This window comes from Theropithecus gelada, chromosome 18 (genome assembly GCF_003255815.1).
Source record: "Theropithecus gelada isolate Dixy chromosome 18, Tgel_1.0, whole genome shotgun sequence".
Classification (NCBI taxonomy): Eukaryota; Metazoa; Chordata; class Mammalia; order Primates; family Cercopithecidae; genus Theropithecus; species Theropithecus gelada.
The window spans coordinates 2,954,616-2,977,610 of NC_037686.1; the positions used below are offsets into that span (position 1 = coordinate 2,954,616).

At 50.2% G+C, this 22,995-nt stretch overlaps 1 protein-coding gene across 1 annotated transcript in view; it reads left to right on the forward strand.

Moving 5' to 3' along the window:
- Window positions 1–22,423, forward strand: part of IMPA2 (inositol monophosphatase 2) — a 51,018-nt gene extending 28,595 nt beyond the window's left edge. The window contains exons 3-8 of the mRNA XM_025365050.1: window positions 970–1,074; window positions 3,563–3,608; window positions 5,622–5,730; window positions 18,031–18,139; window positions 18,835–18,986; window positions 21,889–22,423. Coding sequence (XP_025220835.1) covers window positions 970–1,074; window positions 3,563–3,608; window positions 5,622–5,730; window positions 18,031–18,139; window positions 18,835–18,986; window positions 21,889–22,004 — 637 coding nt within the window. The 3' untranslated portion in view covers window positions 22,005–22,423. The remainder of the gene's footprint in view (window positions 1–969; window positions 1,075–3,562; window positions 3,609–5,621; window positions 5,731–18,030; window positions 18,140–18,834; window positions 18,987–21,888) is intronic.
- Window positions 22,424–22,995: the final 572 nt, after the last annotated feature.

A 22,995-nucleotide genomic window follows, 5' to 3' on the forward strand; every position in this document is an offset into this window, starting at 1 on the left:
AGGGGCCAGCCCAGGGCCTGCTGCAGAGTGCAGGAACAGGCAGCCCATGTCCCTCTAGCAGGAGTGTGTCAAGGAGGCCACATGGAGGAGTGGAGCCTGCACAGGGCACATGGGGCAGGGGTGGGCAGGGAGTGTCCCAGCCTCTCTCCTTCCTGCATCCCCACCCTTGCTTGCTCCCAGAGGGAAGCTGGATTTGTGACTGGCCAATATAGCAAGACCCCATCTCTACAAAAATAAAAATATTAGCTGACTGTGTTGGTATGCGTCTGTAGTCCCAGCTGCTTGGGAGAACAAAGCAGGAGGGTTGCTTGAATCCAGGAGCTGGAGGCTGCGCCAGCTATGACGATACCACTGCACTCCAGCCTGGGCAACAGATCAAGACCAGAGAAGACAGAGAGCAGGGCAGGAAGGGCCCCTTTGGGGAATGACCCAGCTGCGGGGGGCTCTGTTCGTCACCTGTGTCTGCAGTTCAGGTGAGCCAGGCTGGGTGCAGACGTGGGAGGTCTCAGCTGCAAGTGACATTTAACCCCTCGGTGCCCAGGTATCAGCACCGACTGGGAGAATCAAAGTCAGAGTCCTGGGCCACCTTGCTTGGTCATCTCTCATCAGCCCCCTCCCCTCCAGACTGAAGTTAAAGCCGAGTTTAGTTTTGCTTCCGAAGATTTGTTTTCCCGTGTTCTTCGCGCTGGCGTTTCTCTGCCTGGCCTGCTGGAATCCCTGGTGCTCTTTCCGAACGCCGGCCGGCACTGAGGTGCCACTCTGTGTTCTAAACCCTGCTGAGTAGGTTGGCTGGCAGGCAGGTCAAAAAGCACATGGTTGTTTAAAGACTCTGCCTCTGTCTGACCCAGGGAAACCGTAATGACATCCGTTTGCTGTGCCACCTTTTTCTTGAACGGGACTGGAAGTAATTTGAGGCACGTTGTTCTGTGTCCTTGGTGCATTTTCTCAGGCTAGGTTCCTCCACTGCAGGTTCATTGCCGAAGAGGCCGCGGCTTCTGGGGCCAAGTGTGTGCTCACCCACAACCCGACCTGGATCATCGACCCCATCGACGGTACCTGCAATTTTGTGCACAGGTGAGCTCGGCAGGGATCGTCTCCGTTGCAGGGCTTAACACGTCCTCGTCCGTGAGATTTTGTCTTTTCATAAGCAGCATTTTTTTAAGGCAGGAATATATAAACAAACCTATAGTAGGCTCATAGTCTCGTTAGAAAGATGTTCAGATCTTGATATTTTTAAAATAAGATTTTCCATTTGTGAGAGGCTCTTGGAGTATGTAAGGAAATCTGCACTTGTTTAAAAACCAGTTTGTTACGTTAAAAATGTTGCGTTGCATTTAACAAGGACCCCTTCGAGGAGTCTGACTCCCCTCACACCCCACCCCCACTGGAGAAAAAGGTGAGGTTGGGATACAAAGCCTGTGCTGCCCCACAGTGGCCAGAGCCCGAGGTGTAGAGAGTGGCCTGTGACGGGTGAGATTTGAGAGCCATCTTCCTGTATGACGGCAAACCTCGTGGTTACAAAAAGCAGGGGGTTTGGGGAGGTCAGGGGGGCCCGTGTGGGGAGGTGAAGGGAATGGAGCTTCGGGGATGGTGTAGTGACAGCGATGTGAAGGTGACAGGGACACGACCACAGGCGTTCTCTGACAGGGGCGGGTGATGGTGCTGCACTGCCTGTCTACACGCACAGGTGGCTGGGGACCTGGGGCACAGAGCATGATGTGGCTTTCACAGAGGGTAGTTCTCCAGCTCTGGAGAACCCTGGAGAGATTCCCGTTCCATGGGCGGGTGGCTCGTGGCTCCGGCGCTCACAGTGCACGCCCACACACTGGGCTGCACGCGCTGAGCAGGAAGGGTGAGCAGAGCCCGGTGTGGGCTCCTTTATGATCTGCCTCTGATGGCATGTTTATATGTAAAAATGAAGTTACTCCATGCTCAGCACGGCCTTTTTCTAGGTGAGCTGCCTTGAGAATTCAGTTGTGGCCGGGCGCGGTGGCTCAAGCCTGTAATCCCAGCACTTTGGGAGGCCGAGACGGGCGGATCACGAGGTCAGGAGATCAAGACCATCCTGGCTAACACGGTGAAACCCCATCTCTACTAAAAATACAAAAACCTAGCCGGGCGAGGTGGCGGGCGCCTGTAGTCCCAGCTACTCGGGAGGCTGAGGCCGGAGAATGGCGTGAACCCGGGAGGCGGAGCTTGCAGTGAGCTGAGATCCGGCCACTGTACTCCAGCCTGGGTGACAGAGCGAGACTCCGTCTCAAAAAAAAAAAAAAAAATTTCAGTTGTGCCTACACAAGGTGACCCTTTTGAGGCAGTGGAGTCGTGCCATCTGGTGCCAGCAAATCTGTCATCAGTCTCTCCTCTCATTTCAACGAAAGCAGGATCCTTCCCCGGGCTCTCCTCCCCAGAGTACGTCACTGAGTGGAGCCTCATTGCTTCTGCCTGCTTGTGGTTCCAGGGTGCTCATAATGGTGACATGGCAGGTGAAGCCCTGTCACATGGTGAAGGCCACACGTTATCCAAGGGTCTTCAGTGGCTCCAGAGACACAGTTTCCAGTGCTTTCCTGTCTGCCCCTGGAGGGATCCTGGGACTGGGGAGGTGACTGGGAAAAGAGTAGCAATTTCAGAACAGACTCCAGAGCTGATTCTGACAGTTCCTGAACCCCACGCTACAGCTGTGGTGGTCATTGTGGTCTGAAGACATCCGAAAGCCACCAGCAGCTGCCACTCAGATGGCACCTGTTCACCCCTGTGCCCACCAGTGCTGGGCCACAGCAGTGGGAGAAAGCTCTCCTGGGCACGGGAACAAGTGTGAGGCCTGGCACATGGTGCATCTGCCCTGGAAGCCAGTGGCTCATCCCAGGGTCCCGCACACCCCGGCAGTCAGAGTTGCGTTTGTGTACAATTGGTTTTGCATTTTTCCTGTCAATTTGCAGTACCCAGCCTTTCCTGCCTGTTTTTAAGCTCCAATGGTCTGCCTGTAAAGGAAGGATTATTTTGCAGATATTGAGCAGCAATAGCCGAATCACAAAACTGCAGGCAAACTGATCATGAAAACTGTCTGCAGCCATGGCTGTCCCTGCAGCTGGCTACTGGGCACTCAGGCAGGGACAGGGATGCTAGCAGTGCCGCAAGGTGGGCTGTGGCTCAGAACTGGCCCCCGTGGGGAGGCTGTGGTGCCTTCCGGGACCACCTGTCTGGCACCCCACCTGGGACCGGATCTGGCCTTTGGGGAGGGCTCTGCTGTCCCTTTAGGTCCGGAGAACCAGAAAACGGATGATTGAGATCCTTTCTAGTTGGGCATCAGAGGGTGTTGAGTTACGTCAGTCTTATGTGACTTTCACAGTGCTGTTTGCTTTCAAGGTTAACTGTCTTACAACATGGTCAGTTTATTCTGTTTGTCTTGGAAGCAGTTAGTGGAACTGTGGGAAGTAGTTTTTAACAACCAACCCCCCCAGAGCGTAGGAAGGTCCTTCAGAGCCTGTGGGGACGGCACGGCACACAGGTTCCCGAGAGCTGCGCTCTTGTTCCAGAGAATAAACCCTTCTGTTTTCCTTTGCAGATTCCCGACTGTGGCGGTTAGCATTGGATTTGCCGTTCGACAAGAGGTGCGGGTGTGGCCTGGGTCCGGGGCCTCTCCCTGGGCTCCCTCTGGCCATCCTTCCTTTCTGGCTTCAGCCTCTGTGCGCCTGGTTTGCTGTGTGCCCTGTGCCTTAATCATGACTGGCAAATCCAAGCCTGTGGGTTTCAAATCCGAGAAAATAAACAAGTCCAGACTGGCTTTGGGGTGTGCAGGGTGGGGCTCTGTGGCTGGCCCTTGTCCCCTGTGGAGGGCTGGCCCCGTGTTACCCGGGTCTATTTGTGACACTGCTGTGGAAGCGGAAGTCCTAAGTGAGCGGTCCAAGTGCATCTCCAGCTGACCCCTAGAGCGTGTGATCTCACAAACTAAAAGGAGCACTTATTTTTGGAGAACATCCTCAATCCCAATATCTAATAATTCTTTCTTATCTTCCTCTGGTTATTAGCATGAGAACGTGACTCTCTCATGGTTCCCATAGGCCTTCTGAACTACACAGTGTTGTGGGACCTGCATGGAAGGCGTGGGGCTGAGGTTTTAGCCTTATTAAGTAATTCAAGCAGCAGCACTGAGAAGAGCCTTACTTTCTATGTAATTGAAACAGTTTTATTTAAATAGGACTGAGTGCTCTGTGTTTCCCAAAGCAGCCCTGCTTCAGAGCAGCATTTGTGCAGCTTCACCTTAGTCTCAGCGCAGACTCCCTGGCAGGGGAGCTGAGAGAAGTACTTAAGTTGAAGTATTTAAAGTTAAGTACTAAAGTATCTCAAAGTACTTAAGCTGAAGATAACAATCGTAATACTGTAATTTGTCTCAGGATGCGATGATTGACTTCTCTGTTAAATCGTATCGTGGTGCCCAGCGTGGGCGGGAGGCTGAGCAGTACTTCAGGGGTTGATTGAGGCTCTGTGACTGTGCGAAGGGGCTGCTGGAATGGCTGGCTAGGTCCTCCGCCCTTCTCTGGGTCGGCTAGGGTCTGTCCTATGTTCCTAGACTGAATACGGGAACTCCTGGCTTATGGTGGTGGGCTGGGGCTGGGACATTCCTCTGCAGTCTGGGAGCCCTTCACAGGCCTCAGGAAGCAGCTGAATTCTAGGACTGACCTGGTCGTGAGGATTCCTTTAAAGCCAGGGTACTGGACAGGGAAGGATGACGAAATGCTGCCAGACACCTGCAGGCTCTGAGTAGCGTGGACTGAATGACACCCCCAACCCCCAGAAATAAACCCTTTCTCTGTAGCTTGGGGTGTCCACTCCAGGGTGGCTGTGCTCACCCCAGGGCCGGCCAAGGCTTTCCTAAGGCATTTGGCCGGGGTGTTTTTTAAAATTTTCCAAAGAGGTGAAAACTTGGCTACCTTGCTAAACAAGCACACTGGCCCTTGTTCACCCTGAGTGGTGAAAAGTCGGTAGAGGAAAGGTCACAGAAGCGTGTGGCCGTGGGCCCCCGTCCTTTTCCACGCTGACCTTCCTTTTGCTGCTTCATCCTGGGAGGCTGTGGTCTGACGAGTTGTCCCCCGATGTGGGGCATTGGGGCCGCTGTTCAGTGCACTGCCTGCTCACGGACCAGTCCCCAGTCTGCAGCGTCACCTCTTCCTCGCTGGGGCTGTCCTTGGGCTTCTGAGATCCTGCTGGCTTTACAGATGCATTCTCTCCTCACCCATCAGCAGTGCTGAGGATTTCTTATGGGGTTTGGTTAGAGTCACAAGTAACCTTTTTTTCCAGCAACAAAAGGGGCCTTTCTAAAAAATTAATCTTTTTCAGTAACTTCTGGTTACTAATGCTCGTTTTGATGTTAGTTTTTAAAGCTTTATTAGTCCGAATATGTTTTAAAGTGTAGTTGTTTAGCAAAAGCAAGCTTGCTTTTATGTCCAGGTCTCATTTTAAATGCAGGCACTGCTTTTTCTCAGTTGCTTTTGGAGAGGTAATTTCTGTCACAGTGTCATATGTTATCCTAACACCTAGGGCAGCCTTCATCTTTGAATGACGTTTTTTTCCACATCAAATGAGTGAACCGTCTTCGTTTTCTGTCCTGCCTCTGCCGTCCACAGCTGGAATTCGGAGTGATTTACCACTGCACGGAGGAGCGGCTGTACACGGGCCGGCGGGGCGGGGGTGCCTTCTGCAACGGCCAGCGGCTCCGGGTCTCCGGGGAGACAGGTGGGCTTCACGAGGCTTGTCTCAGGTTATTTCTGAAAGAAAAGTGTGAAAGGAGAATGCCAAAGCCACCATGGTGTGGGATGGGGGTGGAGGTCCCTTGCTGATGGTGTCGTCTCTGTTTAGGGACGTCGTGTCCCTGATGAACTGGAAATGGAGCCAGTTCTGTATCTTAGTGTTTTTGCTCACGTGGCCGGAGCTTTAAATAGCCTCATTCTGCTTTGCACTCACATCCCTCATCTTTCAGGCTAAAAGCACTCCAGTCGCAGTCAAGATTTGGTCGTAGTGGGATTGGGTGAGCAGCCTTAGGCCAGGTGCAGTCAGAGCACGCTTGTTCCCCTCAGAGCGCCCTGGCATACCTTGGTGGTCCCGATTTTGCCCAGGCCCTGCTGCCCAGGTGCAGTCTGTGGTCCCTGAGTGTGCACAACAGTAACTGGCTTCAGCTTCTGCGAGAAGAACCATCCTCAGGAATGAATCATGTAAAGAGGCACCTTAGCTCCACTCTGCAGTTACGGCCTGCCCTGATTTCCTTAGCCCAGAATTTCAGGGTCATCCAGTGGCTCTGAGAGGGGGGCTCCCGTTCCCTGCATACTGCCTGTCCTGAATGGGCCAGTTTAGGTTTTCACTGATTCTTTTTGGCCTTTCTCCCACATGGATCAATCTGGTGAAAAATTTTTTTTTTTTTTTTGAGATGGAGCCTCACACTGTCGCCCAGGCTGGGGTGTAGTGGTGCCATCTCGGCTCACTGCAAGCTCCGCCTCCTGAGTTCACGCCATTCTTCTGCCTCAGCCTCCCGAGTAACTGGGACTACAGGTGCCCGCCACCATGCCCGGCTCGTTTTTTGTATTTTTAGTAGAGACGGAGTTTCACCGTGTTAGCCAGGATGGTTTCGATCTCCTGACCTCGTGATCTGCCTGCCTCGGCCTCCCAAAGTGCTGGGATTACAGGTGTGAGCCGCTGCGCCCGGCCAATCTGGTGATATTTGACTGCATTGTGAGACAGGCACTGCAGGGAACAGAAGAGTGCCAGACAAATGAGAGAAGCCGCAGACTAGCAGCAGCTGCATGGGAGATTTTACAAGCTCCATAATACCTCCAAGTTTGGGTTTGAAAAGGCGGAAGTGCACTGTTGCTTGTTTCTGCCTTGTACATTTCTGGCGTGGACATCATGCAGGGCGCCCCGTCTCTTTCCCTGCCAGTTACACTCTTTCTTCTGCTCTCCCAACACTCTTTCTTCTGCTCTCCCATCAGCCTCCTTGTGCCTCCCCTCTTGACCCATTTCCAGCCTCTCTTTTTTTTTTTTTTTTTTTTTTTTTTGAGACGGAGTCTCGCTCTGTAGCCCAGGCTGGAGTGCAGTGGCCGGATCTCAGCTCACTGCAAGCTCCGCCTCCCGGGTTCATGCCATTCTCCGGCCTCAGCCTCCCGAGTAGCTGGGACTACAGGCGCCCGCCATCTCGCCCGGCTATTTTTTGTATTTCTTAGTAGAGACGGGGTTTCACTGTGTTCGCCAGGATGGTCTCGATCTCCTGACCTCGTGATCCGCCCATCTCGGCCTCCCAAAGTGCTGGGATTACAGGCTTGAGCCACCGCGCCCGGCCCCCAGCCTCTCTTAAAAATTCCTTTCCTGGCAGCCTTTCTTCATTGTCTGTATTTATTCCTACTTCTTTCCTCCCTGGCTTGTGCCTGTGTGCCCAGATGGCCTCTGAGGCAGTGAGAGGAACTATGGCCACGGCCCAACTCTGCTGCTGTGAGCCCGTGCAGCCAGGAACGTGGTGGAGCAGGATGGATAAAGTATCAGAAGAGGTCCTGCCACTGCGTGAGGGACAGGATGGGCAAGATTGTGCAAAGGAGAGGAGGCGGCTGCAGGAGAGCCCAGAGCAGGAGAAGGGAGAAGTCATGGGGGCCTCTGAGGGGAAGACAGCAGCTGGACTCACCAGTTAGCTTCTGAACCCAGAGAGGTCTTGGAGTGGCCTCTGGCTCCGCCTCAACTTCCCTCTCCAGAAGTGTTTTGTTTGGCAGTGAAAAAAGTAGCTTTAATTACAGCTGTGTGTGCCAGGAGGTGCCCACTCCAGCCTCATTGTGTAACCGGTGGTGAGGAAGCATGCTATGAAGCATGCTCGGGTGAACTTTGCTCTATATTTCACTGGATTATAACACCGAACTCTTATTAACACGCTCTTGGCGTCCTGGCCGCCCGCCTGTGTAGCTCAGTCAGGCTGCAGCTCTGCGTCCTCCCAGCCTGCAGGCCGCTAGCTCAACCACCAACTCCACTAGGGCAAGGATTTGTCCGGGGCCCCTTTGTGTGACCCCCAGTGGGCCTGGTAATTTCGTAGAATGAAGGAAACATGAAGTGCTGAAGCTCATTTGTGACTTTAGAAAAATTCTGATGGATAAAGCAGATAGCTGCTGCCGGTCTGAGGCTTCGCTCATTTGTCTGGCACTCTTCTGTTCCCTACAGTACCTGTCTCACAATGCAGTCAAATGTCACCAGATTCATCCATATGGGAAAAAGGCCAAAAAGCATCCGTGAAAACCTAAACTGGCCCATTCAGGACAGGCGGTTCCACGTGTTTTCTGCCATGGTGGTTTTCTTTCCTATGGGCAGATGGACTTCAGGAGACGAGAGTGCATGCTTTTCAGCAGCACGGTCTCTTGGCACCATGCAGACCTGATTTCAGATCCTGATACTGCCGCCTTTTTTTTTTTTTTTAGAAGAGTTTTTTTTTAGAAGAGTAGAAGAGTTTTCTTGAATTACAGTTTTTAATATATTTTTAAATATTTTTAATATTAATTTAATATTTAGTATTTTAATAATATTTAATTTGGAAATATCCAAATTGTGTTGCTTTGTTTTTTGTCTTCTGGGACTTGAATGTATGTTAGGCCCTCACTATCATTTCCTCTTGCATTCTTTTTATCTTTTCCACCAATTATTTAAAAAAGTTTCCTCTTTTTCACCCTCAGTTTCCTTCAAAGCATAATGTCTTGTGTTTATTCATTGTGTTGCTTTTAGTTTGTCTTCTTTTCTGAAATATTTCCTTTATGTAATTTTTCCTAAGTTCTGTGACCTGTGATTTGGATTATGCTCTTTTTTCCTGATATTCTTTATTACTCCTATTTTGTGGTTAGATTTTTTTTGGCAAAATTATTTTATTGGCTTATACATGTTACTCTGCTCCTCACTCTTTTTTTCTTTTTTTTTCTTTTTTTTTTTTTTTTTTGAGACGGAGTCTCGCTCTGTCGCCCAGGCTGGAGTGCAGTGGCCAGATCTCAGCTCACTGCAAGCTCCGCCTCCCGGGTTTACGCTATTCTCCTGCCTCAGCCTCCAAGTAATAGCTGGGATTACAGGCGCCCGCCACCTCGCCCGGCTAGTTTTTTGTATTTTTTAGTAGAGACGGGGTTTCACTGTGTTAGCCAGGATGGTCTCGATCTCCTGACCTTGTGATCCACCCGTCTCGGCCTCCCAAAGTGCTGGGATTACAGGCTTGAGCCACCGCGCCCGGCCCTTCACTCTTTTTTTCTTAGGATAATTGTGTGTGGGATTCAACCATACTTCTTTTTAGTTACCTACTGTGACTTGACATTGGATTCCTGGGCTTTGCGGGCTTGGAGGGCGGAGCTGGGGGCTCCAGACAGCATTTGCAGTTTCATGGTTCTACAGCTCCCTCTTCATTGTTTTTGTGAAGTATTAAAATATTGGCCTTGTTAGGTGAGGCACGGTGGATCACGCCTGTAATCCCAGCACTTTGGGAGGCTGAGGTGGGTGGATCACAAGGTCAAGAGATCGAAACCATCCTGGCCAACATGGTGAAACCCCGTCTCCACTAAAAATACAAAAAATTAGCTGAGTATGGTGGTGTGCACCTGAGGTCCCAGGTATTCGGGAGGCTGAGGCAGGAGGAGCTCTTGAACCCCAGAGGCAGAGGTTGTAATGAGCCGAGATCGCACCACTGTACTCCAGCCTGGTGACAGAGCAATATCTGTCTAAAACAAACAAACAAACAAAAAATTGGCCTCATCTTTAGATTTTTGGCTCTTTTTTCCTCCTTTGTGGTTATCCTGTGAGGGGCTGCTGGGGTGGCCTGTGAGGTCCTCCCGTCCTCCAGTGCTTGCCTCTTCTTCCCGCACAGGTTCTGGTGCCCCGTGTGCCTGTAGCTGCTTCAGGGTTGCCCCATCCGCTTGTGTGGGGGGTGTGGACAGACCTCATGGGTATGTTTGTTTTTGGTAGACAATGTCTGTAGTTGGGTTTTTTATTCTCCGAGTTGCTCTGTTTGTATCAGAGGGAATTTGGAGAGGTTTAAAAACCATGGCCCATTATATAGGTTTCCAATTCTGTCTTCAGGATTTGAAACAGTACATTTTCCATTAAAATTACTTGGTTAAAAAATAATTTATTGAGATCAAAAACAACCTCAAATTAGCCATTGTAAGGTGAACAAGTCAGTGGCATTCAGCGCCTTCACAGTGCTGTGCAAGCACCGTCCACTGCGTTCCCGAACGTCTCCCTCATCCACAGTGAACCCTGCAGGCAGGAAGCAGCTGCTTCCACGCACTTCTCCCGAGCCCCTGGCAGGATTGTTCTGTCTAGCACATGTATTTTTAAGTTAAGTGGAGTTAAATTTTATTTTCATAGGAGTAGCTCTTAATGGTCTGTACATCTGGAAGAATCAGGATGTATCTACAGATACATGCACTGGTAGGCCGGGCGTGGTGGCTTACACCTGTAATCCCAGCCCTTTGGGAAGCTGAGGCAGGAGGTTCACTTGAGACCAGAAGTTTGAGACCAGCCTGGGCCACGTAGCAAGACCCCTATCTGTACAAAAAATTTAAAAATTAGCTGGTTGTGGTGGTGCATGCCTGTAGTTCCAGCTACTCAGAGGGCTGACGTGGGAGTTCAAGGTAACAGAGGCTATGATTGCGCCACTGCACTCTAGCCTGGGAAACAGAGCAAGACCCTGTCTCCAAAAAAACCTCCAAAACAACACACTGATGAAAGTGTAGTCACAGAAGTTATATATCCAACAAAACCAGCTTGTGCCCACAGGCATGTTTTATGGGCTTTAAAGCACAGCTGCCTCTTACTCCGTGACGACATATTTCTTTTTTTTTTTTTGAGACAGGGTTTCGCTCCCTCACCCAGGCTGGAGTGCAGTGGCTGATCTCGGCTCGCTGCACGTTCTGCTTCCTGGGCTCAAGTGATTCTCCAAACCCAACCTCCCGAGTAGCTGGAACTACAGGCATACACAGTCATGCCTGGCTAACTTTTGTATGTTTGGTAGAGATGGGGCTTCGCCACGTTGCCCAGGCTGGTCTTGAAGTCCTGACCTCAAAGCGATCGGCACACCTCAGCCTTGCAAAGTGCTGGGATTACAGGGATGAGCCACCATGCCCAGCTCATGAGTACGTATTTCAGTGTACACAAATGACTTCTCTCATCATTTGAGTTGTCAAGTTTCTCCTAAGACAGCATACTCTTAGCACTGCTCAGCCAGGGCAAGGGTTTCCAAACTGCTGGAAGTCACAGGCTATACTCATTTTCATCCTAAAATCTGTTTATTGAAAGAATATACAGAGATGCCCTATTTCAAAATCTTTGAGATATTTTTATTGTAGTAAAATGTATGTAAATATGGTTTTCCATTCTAATTACTCTTTAGCATACCATTCAATGACATTAATTATAGTCACAATGTTGTACAATCATCAGCACTATATATCTCCAAAATGTTTGTTCCTACAAACAAGAGCTCTACCTATTAAGCAAGAATTCCCTGTTCCCTGCTTCCCATGAAATCACAGAATATTTGAAATTAAAAAGATATATATTAGGCCAGGTGTGGTGGCTCACACCTGTAATCCCAGCACTTTGGGAGGCTGAGGTGGGTTGATCACTTGAGGTCAGGAGTTTGAGACCAGCCTGACCCACATGGAGAAACCCCATCTCTATTAAAAATACAAAAAAAAATTAGCTGTATGCCTGTCATCCCAGCTATTTCGGAGGCTGAGGCAGGAGAATTGCTTGAACCTGGGAGGTGGAGGTTGCAGTGAGCTGAGATTGCACCACTGCATTCCAGCCTGGCAACAGAACGAGGCTCCATCTTAAAAAAAAAAAAAAAAAAAAAATATATATATATATATATATATGTACACACACACATATATATGTGTGTGTGTGTTTAAAACCTAAGATACGGTAAATATAGGACAAAAGGCAATAAAATGCAGAAATCATAGTAATTATGGATAACTTGTCAGAAATAATCATAAGACAATATTAAGTAGGGGTTGTCCTAAGCTTTTTTCCCCCTTATCTGGAGCAAAATAAAACAGTAGAAAGCATTTTGCCTTTAGGTGGCAACATTCAGACCCCTTTATGCTCTGTTATATACTCTGTTCTTTTTTTTCTTGAGACGGCCAGGCTCAGTTGCCCAGGCTGGAGTGCAGTGGCACGATCTTGCCTCACTGCAACCTCTGCCTCCCAGGTTCAAGCAATTCTTGTGCTTTAGCCTTTCCAGTAGCTGGGATTACAAACATGTGCCACCACGCCTGGCTAATTTTTTTTTTTTTTTTGTATTTTTAGTAGTGATGGGGTTTCCCTATATTGGCCAGGCTCGTCTCGAACTCCTGGTCTCAAATGATCTACCCACTTTGGCTTCCTAAAGTGCTGGGATTACAGGCATGAGCCACTGCACCCAGCCTATACTCTGTTCTTGATTTCATTTGGGAAAACCTATGTTGGCAAGAATGAGAAGGAATTAATTCAGGGCGGCGAGAAGAGGAAGGTGCTGGATTCAGAGCAAGCTTTTCACAAACTGGAGAACTATGGAAGAAACCGCCGCCTTCACACAATCACCAGACAAGCTTGGGTGCAAGTCGGGGCCCCACCACGGAATGGCTCCATGGCCTGAGCAGCTCCTGTCGCTTCTCCCTGCTTGGGTTTCTGATCGGTTGGACAGGGACAGTGGCACGTAGGCTGGCAAGTGCTCGCAAAGGCCTGTCGGGAAGAGTGAAGACCGAGTCACTGTCAACAAGTGAAAAATTGCTGTTTCCTGCACACAAATTAACTTCCCTTTGTGAAATGCCCCAGGGCACTTGGTTGGAAGATCCCTGCGCTTCCTACACCAGCCCTGGCATCGGGAGTACCTGCCTGTCTAGGCTGGCACCGGCGGACTTTCCTCCACCCACCCGCCCTGTGCTCATCTCTGCCCTCAGGTGTGGGGAGACTGGGTGAGGCGTTTACGAGTGGGTGCTTCTCTCCCAGGGGAAATGGACTGCCCAGCTTCCTAGTTCCTGGGGAGAAATCGTCATTGTCCTCCTTCATCTCTTCCCGGGGTCATTAACCCTGGTGCCAGGAAGCGCCCTGTGTGTTAGGATTTCACTGTCTGGATTTTACCGCTCCGAGAAAATCCCTCTTAGAGTGTGCCTCCACGGTGAGCCTGCCTGTGAGGGACTTGGAAATAGTACAGGACTCCTCATAGCCCAGTGGGGTTGAGGGGGCGTATGTACAATTGATTCAGCTTTCCCAGAGGGCAATTTGGAAAATATCAAAACCTAAAATATGCACACCCTTTGATTCAGAAATCCCACTTGTGCTAATCTATCTTGAAAAAAATCAGTATGACTATATAAACCTCCACAGAAAAGATGTTTATGAAGCATTGTTTATAAAAAAAAGGAAAAATGTTCATCTTCAGGGGAATGGTGACATGAATTGCAGTCGCTGCACTGGATGGAATAGAGTGCAGCTGTTAAGAGTAAGGTACTGATGGCAAAAGATGTATATGAGGCCGGGCGCGGTGGCTCAACCCTGTAATCCCAGCACTTTGGGAGGCCGAGGCGGGTGGATCACGAGGTCAGGAGATCGAGACCATCCTGGCTAACATGGTGAAACCCCGTCTCTACTAAAAATACAAAAAACTAGCCGGGCGTGGTGGCGGGCGCCTGTAGTCCCAGCTACTCGGAGGCTGAGGCAGGAGAATGGCATAAACCCGGGAGGCGGAGCTTGCAGTGAGCCGAGATCGCGCCACTGCACTCCAGCCTGGGTGACACAGCGAGACTCCGTCTCAAAAAAAAAAAAAAAAAAAAAGATGTATATGAGACTTTTTATATTGAAAGAGCAAGCAAAAGAATAAGCTATAAAACCATTTTTAAAAAGTACTGTGCGAGACGGGCTGATCACCTGAGATCAGGAGTTTGAGACCAGCCTGACCAATACGGTGAAACCCTGTCTACTAAAAATGCAAAAATTAGCTGGGAGTGGTGGCGTGCACCTGTAATCCCAGCTACTTGGGAGGCTAAGACAACAGAATTGCTTGAACCCGGGAGGCAGAGGTTGCAGTGAGCCGAGATTGTGCCTTTGCACTCCAGGCTGAGTGACAGAGCAAGACTCCGTCTCAGAAAAAAAAAAAAAAAAAAAAAGCACTCTATACACGTGTATAAGACTTGAAATTGTTAGATGAGTAAATTAGAAATAAGGTGGGATTAGACAAGATGTCACTGCCACTTCACTTTCTTGTCCCCTACGGCCTCCTCTAGGACAATTCATCCTTCCTTGATTTTCCTGGCCAAAGTAACATGCAAGCCATCCCATTTTTTTCTTTTCTCCTTCCCGTCTTTCCTTTTCTCCTTCCCTTCTTTCCTTTTCCTCCCTTCCCTCCTCCATCCCTGCCCTTCCTCCCTCTTTCTTTCTTTCACTTTGTTTTTTAGAGTAACGGTTTTAGGTTCACAGCAAAATTGAGCAGAAGGTGCAGAGAGACGGAGTTCCCATACACCTCCTATCCCCACACACGTTCAGCCTCCCCATCCATCAGCATCGCCTACAGAATGGTGCATTTGTTAAAATGAGACACATTATTAACACCCAGAGTTCATAGTTTTCATTAGGCTTTACTGTTGGTGTTGTAATGCATCCACTATTACAGGATCATATAGAATAGTTTCACTGCCCTAAAAAACCCTCCATGCTCCGCCTATTCTTCCCTCCCCCGAGCCCCTGGCAACCACTGAGCTTTTTTTTGTTTGTTTTTGTTTTTGTGTATTTTGAGACGGAGTCTAGCACTGTCGCCCAGGCTGGAGTGCAGTGGCACGATCTCCACTCACTGCAAGCTCCGCCTTGCGGGTTCACGCCATTCTCCGGCCTCAGCCTCTCGCTGGGACTACAGGCGCCGCCACTGCGCCGCCTGGCTAATTTTTTTTGTATTTTTACTGGAGACGGGGTTTCACTGTGTTAGCCAGGATGGTCTGGGATCTCCTGACCTCGTGATCCGCCCGCCTCGGCCTCCCAAAGTGCTGGGATTACAGGCGTGAGCCACCGCGCCCGGCCAACCACTGATCTTTTTGCTGTCTCCATAGTTTTGCCTTTTCCAGAATATCATGGAGTTGGAATCATACGGTGTGTAGCTTTTCAAATTGGCTTCTTTCACCCAGCAACATGCATTTAAGGTTCATCTGTATCTTCTCATGCCTTGATAGCTCATTTCCTTTAAGTGCTGGATAGTATTCCATTGTCTGGATGTACCACAGTTTATTTATTCACCTACTAAAGGACATCTTGGTTGCTTCTAAGTGTTGGCAGTTAGAATGAACCTGCTCTAAACACTGGTGTGAAAGTTTTTATGTGAAAACAAGTTTTCAGCTCCTTCGGTGCACACCAAGGGGCATGATTGCTGGACGGTACGGTGAGAGTACATTTAGATTTGTAGGAAACTGCCAAGCTGTCCTCCACAGCAGATGCACCATTTTGCATTTCCACCAGCCATGCATGAGAGTTCCTGTTGCTCCACATCCTGGTCAGCACTTGCTGTAGTCAGTGTTGTTTGTCCATTCTAACAGATGTGTAGAGGTGTCTCGTTATTGTTTTTTTGAGATGGAGTCTCACTCCGTCACCCAGGCTAAAGTGCAGTGGCGTGATCTTGGCTCACTGCAACCTCTGTCTCCCAGGTTCCAGCGATTCTCCTGCCTCCGCCTCTTGACTAGCTGGGATTACAGGCCTGCGCCACCACACGCGGCTAATTTTTGTATTTTTAATAGAGACAGGGTTTCACCATGTTGGCCAGGCTGGTCTCAAACTCCTGATCCTCCTGCCTCAGCCTCCCAAAGTGCTGGGATTACAGGCGGAAGCCTTGTTTCTGGCTTTGTCTGGTTGTTAATCTGCGTTTCCCTGAGGATATATGATGTGGAGCGTCTTTTTATATGTTTATTTGCCATCTGTATCTCTTCTTGTGAGTCCAGTTTCTATTTTTTAACAGACGTTCCCCAGATTACCATATTATTATATTTCAAAAGAGCATTATTATTATTATTTTTTTTTTGAGACGGAGTTTTGCTCTTGTTGCCCAGGCTGGAGTGCAGTGGTGTGATCTCGGCTCACCGCAACCTCTGCCTCCTGGGTTCAAGCAATTCTCCTTCCTCAGCCTCCTGAGTAGCTTGGATTACAGGCATGCACCACCACGCCTGGCTAATTTTGCATTTTTAGTAGAGACAGGATTTCTCCATGTTGGTCAGGCTGGTCTTTAACTCCCAGCCTCAGGTGATCTGCCCACCTTAGCCTCCCAAAATGCTACGATTACAGGTGTGAGCCACCGCGCCCAGCCAAAAGAGCATTTCTAACTAAAATATGTGTAATTCAGAATTAGTTTACCCCCAAAATCAGTATTGTATATAGTATTTAGATTCTTAGATTAGCCAACAAAATTCTGCCTCAAACATTTCTCCCATAAATTAAAATACTAGTAATTTAATGAACCAAATCAAAACTGAGACTCTAATCCTACCTTCTTGAGTGCTGCTGTTTGCGGGAAAGCACTCATTCATTCAGTAACTGTTTATAGAGTGCTCACTCAGCCTGGGTCTGCTGATGTCTTTTTAATAGAAGCCTTTGCCCCCCACTACCCCCAGAAAAAATACCATCTGTTTGTGGCCAGGTGAGGGTAAGGTTTGGAGGGTACGGAATGGAAGGGTTGCTGGAGCCTGTCTGCATATCCTGTGTGGATTAGGGAGCATCTGGAGTAGCCGCCTTTTGTCCCAGCGGTGGGTGGCAGCTGCAGGGCTCAGGTGGTATCTGTGGAGGGCCTGTTGCCCAGTCCCAGGCCAGGAGTGCCTCATGGCTCAGCTTCAGTGCTTGGCATGGCCGACAGTGAATGATCTGGACCTCCTGAGGGCAGGCAGGCTGCTCTGGTGTGGAGCCACGTGTTTTGCAGAAAGTGCTTTAAGGTGTAAAATGAGAATTTCCATGGAAGAAAAGGGGCACTTGGACCTGGATCCTGGCTGAGAGATTTCCTGGGTGAGCGGAGAGTTTGAAAGTGGTGACACAGAACTGGGTCCAGAGTGAAGTAATGGGATAGAAGTTGTTCCCCCCCTCCCCGCCCCCGACTTTGGGAGTGGCTTTGTTTTGTCATGGAGCACACCTGGTTTGGCAACGTCCTACTCAAGCAGTGAGGCCTGACAGGACATGACTGAAGTTTGGCTGTGTTTGGGCGTGTGGCACAAGGACAAACTGCTCTGATCCCCAGCAGTGAGTCAGGGACAGGAGCAGAATCCCGGTCACGTCCTGCCCTGAGCCAGGCTTGCCGGCCCTGGCAGCCTCGCCTGCTGTTACATAAACAGCAGGCCGTGAATTCCAGGCGTCAGCACCCCGCTGCGTCCAGAGGGCTCACTCCTGCAGCTTCCCTTTCCAAAGCAGCATTATTTAAAAGTTGCTTTCTCCAAGAAAATGGTATTTCCATATTTGTTAATGGAAATAGAGCAGTTAAGCGATTACTGAGGCATTGTTTCCCTCCTAACATGGAGTGTTCTCAGTTTGGAGTCATTTTGTTTTTCTTTTTGATTGAATGATGGTGATTTTTTTTTTTTTTTTTTTAAGAAACAGGGGCCTTGCTCTGTCCCCCAGGCTGGAATGTGGTGGCACAGTCATGGCTCACAGCAGCCTTGAACCCCTGGGCTCAACCAATCCTCCCACCTCAGCCTCTTGAGTAGCTGCAGCTACAGGCCTGTGCCACCATGCTTGGCTACTTTTAATTTGTTTTTGTAGAGATGGAGTCTCACCATCTTGCCCAGGCTGGTCTGGAACTCATGGCCTCAGGTGATCCTTGTTCCCTAGCCTCCCAGAGTGCTAGCATTACAGGCATGATCCACTGTGCCCGGCCCATCCTTAGTTTTCAACATAGCTATCAGAAAAGCAGTCAGCAAGAACCAGTTGAAAGCTGATCCCTACTCTGAGAAAGAAAGGCTCACATTGGAAGTCTGCACTCCTTAGTTAGAACCAAGACTTGCTTTTTCTGGTGACAGGAAATGCTTTTTATTGCAGATCTCTCAAAGGCCTTGGTTCTGACCGAAATCGGCCCCAAGCGTGACCCTGCGACCCTGAAACTGTTCCTGAGTAACATGGAGCGGCTGCTGCACGCCAAGGCACATGGGTAGGAGGTTCAGCTCGGGGAACACCCTGCAGCCAGAGGAGGAAGAACGGAACACGGGCTTGCTAAAACTCCCCTGGGATTTGAGGAGGAAGCCTGGCGTGGAAGGAGTAGGAGGGGCACGTGAACACCAGACTCAGGGAAGCCCTGTGAGGGGCCCGCCTGCAGTACATGCTCCTAGAGCCAGGTCTCTGGAGATGGCTGGGCACCTGTGTCCCTTCTGATCAGAATCCATGGAACTGACCTCATGCTGCTCAACCAGTGAATGGTGCGAGTACTCAGAGTCCTTCCCAAGTGGGCCTGGTGTCAGACAGGTTTATCAAAGCCCAGGGAATCCTCTTTGTCTCTTGCCTTCCCAGCAGGGCTGTGCTGTGACCCCTAGCCACATGAGGCCGCTGACACTTCATGTCACGTTCATTAGAGGAGGAGTCACTTCCCTGGTTGCTGCATCTCAGCTGCTCAGTAGCTCGGTCAGCTGGGAGCTGTCACTGCACAGAGCATTTGCGTCTGGCAGAGGCCTGTTGGTCGGTGGCTCCGGGCCCTACATTCGGCCTCCAGAGCTTTGGCGGAAGTGCTGTGCTTCATTTTTCACTAGGGAACGTGCCCAGCCAGGGTACCTGGCTGAAGTCAGCTTGCATACCACTTTCTAGAAAAGGCTCCACTCCCGCCTGCATCTGTCCTCCCCTCCCTCTCTCCAGGGTCCGAGTGATTGGAAGCTCCACATTGGCACTCTGCCACCTGGCCTCGGGAGCCGCGGATGCCTATTACCAGTTCGGTCTGCACTGCTGGGACCTGGCGGCTGCCACAGTCATCATCAGGGAAGCAGGCGGCATCGTGATAGACACTTCGGGTGAGCTCTCCTGTCCCTGAAATGCAGCGACAGAAACGACTGAGAGACACTGTGGGTGGGGTACTTCCTGAGGTCCCCACCAACTGAATTTCCCACTTTCCCCAGAGTTTGTTTTTTTTTGAGACGGAGTCTTGCTGTCACCCAGGATGGAGTGCAGTGGTATGATCTCAGCTCACTGCAACCATCCACCTCACGGGTTCAAGCAATTCTCCTGCCTCAGCCTCCCGAGTAGCTGCGATTACAGGTGCGTGCCACTGTGCCTGGCTAATTTTTGTATTTTTAGTACAACGGGGTTTCACCATGTTGGCCAGGCTGGTCTCAAACTCCTGATTTTGTGGTCTTGACCTCCCAAAGTGCTGGGATTACAGGCGTAAGCCACCATGCCCGGCCACAGTTTCTGTTGTTGAGAGCGTGTGAGGGTGCCACGATGGCAGTGGCCTGCACCAGCCTGGCCTCCTTCCTGCCATCCCTTGCCACCATAGGATCAGGATTTCTTCACCACATGGCAGCAGCACTGCCACTTCCCATTTACACGCCACTGACAGTTTTCTTTTGAGACAGAGTCTCGCTCTGTTGCCCTGGCTTGAGTGCAGTGGCACCATCTCGGCTCACTGCAACCTTTGCCTCCCGGGTTCAAGTGATTCTCCTAGCTTAGCCTCCCAAGTAGCTGGGATTACAGGCACACACCACCAGGCCTGGGTAATTTTTGTAGTTTTAGTACAGGTGGGGTTTCACCATGTTGGTCAGGCTAGTCTCTAACTCCTGACCTCAAGCGATTCACCCATCTTGGCCTCCCAAAGTGCTGGGATTACAGGCCTAAGCCACCACGCCCAATGACAGTTTTCTAAGGGCTCCCACAAGAATCCAATGAGCTGACCAGAGCAGGTGTTGTGCTCCCTGAATTTCTGAGGTAGTTGCTTCTGCAAGGCCCCATAGCTTTGCATTGGGTCAGCACCAGCACAGAGCATGAGTGTCCGGTTGGGTTTTGGAGAATGATTCTGGAAGATGGCTGTTCCTTCTGCTTCACGGTCACTTGAGGCCCAGTGACTGAGCACCTGGGGGTGTATGTGAGCCCCTAACTCTGTGCTGCCTGCTACATCCATGTAGTTTCAGGCTGACCTTGCATCTAATGTTCATTCAGGAATAACAATCAGAAGCCAGGTGAATCCAACAGATCCCATTCTCACTGAGCTTTAGCAGTAACACTGGAGCTCGCTTGTATCTATTGGGCATGGACGGTAGATCTTTTGTAATTTGAATTCTACTTGTTTCCTATTTCTCCTTTGGAAAGGCTTGACGAACATATCAGCAAGATATAAAAATGAAAATGTCTCAGCCATTGGCAGCAGGACTAGGCAGGCCCATTCCACTTTTTTTTTTTTTTTAAAGACAAGTCTTACTGTGTTGCCCGGGCTGGAGTGCAATGGCACGGTCTTGGCTCACTGCAACCTCTGCCTCCCAGCTTCAAGTGATTCTCCTGCCTCAGCCTCCCGGGTAGCTGGAACTACAGGCGCGTGCCACCACACCTAGCTAATTTTTTGTATTTTTATTAGAGACAGGGTTTCAGTGTCAGCCAGGATGCTCTTTATCTCCTGACCTCATGATCCACCTGCCTCGGTCTCCCAAAGTGCTGGGATTACAGGTGTGAGCCACCGTGCCTGGCCTCATTCCACAATTTTTTTTTTTTGAGATGGAGTCTCGCTCTGTCACCCAGGCTGGAGTGCAGTGGCACAATCTCGGCTCACTGCAAGCTCCGCCTCCTGGGTTCATGCCATTCTCCTGCCTCAGCCTCCTGAGTAGCTGGGACTATGGGCGCCCGCCACCGCACCCGGCTATTTTTTTTGTATTTTTAGTAGAGACAGGGTTTCACCTTGTTAGCCAGGATGATCTCGATCTCCTGACCTTGTGATCTGCCCGTCTTGGCCTCCCAAAGTGCTGGGATTACAGGTGTGAGCCACCGTGCCTGGGCTTTTTTTTTTTTTTTTGACACAGAGTTTCACTCTTGTCGCCCAGGCTGGAGTGCAATGGTGTGATCTCAGCTCACTGCAACCTCCGCCTTCCGGGTTCAAGTGATTCTCCTGCCTCAGCCTCCTGAATAGCTGAGACTACAGGCGTGTACCACCACACCCAGCTAATTTTGTTTTTTTAGTAGAGACGGGGTTTTGCCATGTTGGTCAGGCTGGTCTCGAACTCCTGACCTCAGGTGATCCACCCGCCTTGGCCTCCCAAAGTGCTGGGATTACAGGTGTGAACCACCATGCCCAGCCTCCATTCCACATTTTAAAGCCCCCATCACTCTGATTTTACCACTAGAGCACCTGAAGGCTCATGTATGTGCAAGCTGGAGATACACTGTATGTATCTCCAGCCCATGCAGCCAGACCTGTTTCATATCCCTCAGGAAGATGCAGGGCTTTATCGTCTTACCTCAGCTTCTTAGGGTGTGGGTCCCACAGCAGCGGTGCACCCCCAGGAGCTTGTGGGCAGGTAGCCTCAGCCCCACCCAGACCTGCTGAGGCAGAGCCTTGGTTTCACGAGCCCCTGGCTGACCCCTGTGCATAGTCAAGTTTGAGAAGGGCAGCTCCCCTGTTCGGGTCTAGCCCATCACTTGCATTTCTTAGGACTTTTATGGTCTCCATCTCTAAGGCAGTGGCAGCTTCCGAGCTGCCCTCTGTTCTATATAGTCCTGGACTGTATTCACACCGGGGTGGGGCGGGAGGGGCTCCATCCCTCTATTCTTTGCCGGATTCACTCCTAGACCACCTGTTTAATATGAGTGTTGGGGCTTGGGCACGGTTCCGTGTGCCATTTCCTGTGCTGTGTGCATGTGGGGTAAGTTATCATACAATGGTGTTCAACCCTCTCTGGTAACCCGGATGCCTGGCTCTGTCTCTGTCCCCAGGTGGACCCCTCGACCTCATGGCTTGCAGAGTGGTTGCTGCCAGCACCCGGGAGATGGCAATGCTCATAGCTCAGGCCTTACAGACGATTAACTATGGGCGGGATGATGAGAAGTGACCGTGGCTGAGGCAAAGCTGCTCTCGAGGCCTCCCTGGGCTGCTGCGGGCTCCTGGGGAGGTGGCCCTCCTGGCCCACGCTCCACGCCAGTGGCTCACACTCTGCTCCTGGCTACCCCAGAGGGAGCTGTCACGCTACAGTGAGTGGCTGGCCTTTTAAATCCACGTCTCTCTCACCAGGATTTGGTGTTTAGCTGTTTCTCTCTTTAATCTCACGTAGCCTTTTTCAGGTTAGTACGTGTTCCTCTGTCAGGGCCAAAACCCAGATCTCCTGTGAAATACGTATTGATAATCCAATCTTGATTTTTCCCCCCAGAATATAAATCTCAGGTAATAAGGCTTTAGAACTGCTGATAAAGCGGATCGTTCTCAGGCCCTCCCCCCAGGGTACTTCAGAATGCAATAAATCAAAATAATGGCGCTATGTGTATCTGTTTCCTATATAAGCGTGTCGCCTGATTCCCAAACAACTCTGGCTCTCATCCACTGCTGTGGATCTGTGCTCTCAGGAAGCTTTGCGAATGAAACCCAAAGTCCAGTGTGTGCCGACTGCTGCCTCTGATGAACACCCTGAAGGTGACCCCAGTAATATCATGTGAGTGTTCAGAACCCAAGACATGGGACAGACAGAAGGAAACTAATCTCTGAAAGCTGCTGTTTCTGTGATCAGCTTTTTTTATTTTTGTTTGAGTCGGGGTCTTGCTCTATCTCCCAGCCTGGAGTGCAGTGGTGTGATTACAGCTCACTGTAGTCTTGACCTCAGGACTCAAGCGATCCCCCTGCCTTAGCCTTCTGAGTTGGGACCACAGGCATGCACTACCATGCCAGGCTAAGTTTTAAAAAGTTTTCAGTAGAGATGGGGTCTCACTGTGTTGCCCAGGCTGGTCTCAAGCTCTTGGGCTCAAGTGATCCTCTCACCTCAGCCTTCCAAAGTGCTGGGATTGAATCACCACACCTGGCCCACCTGTGATCAAAGAGGGTCTTACTTCTCT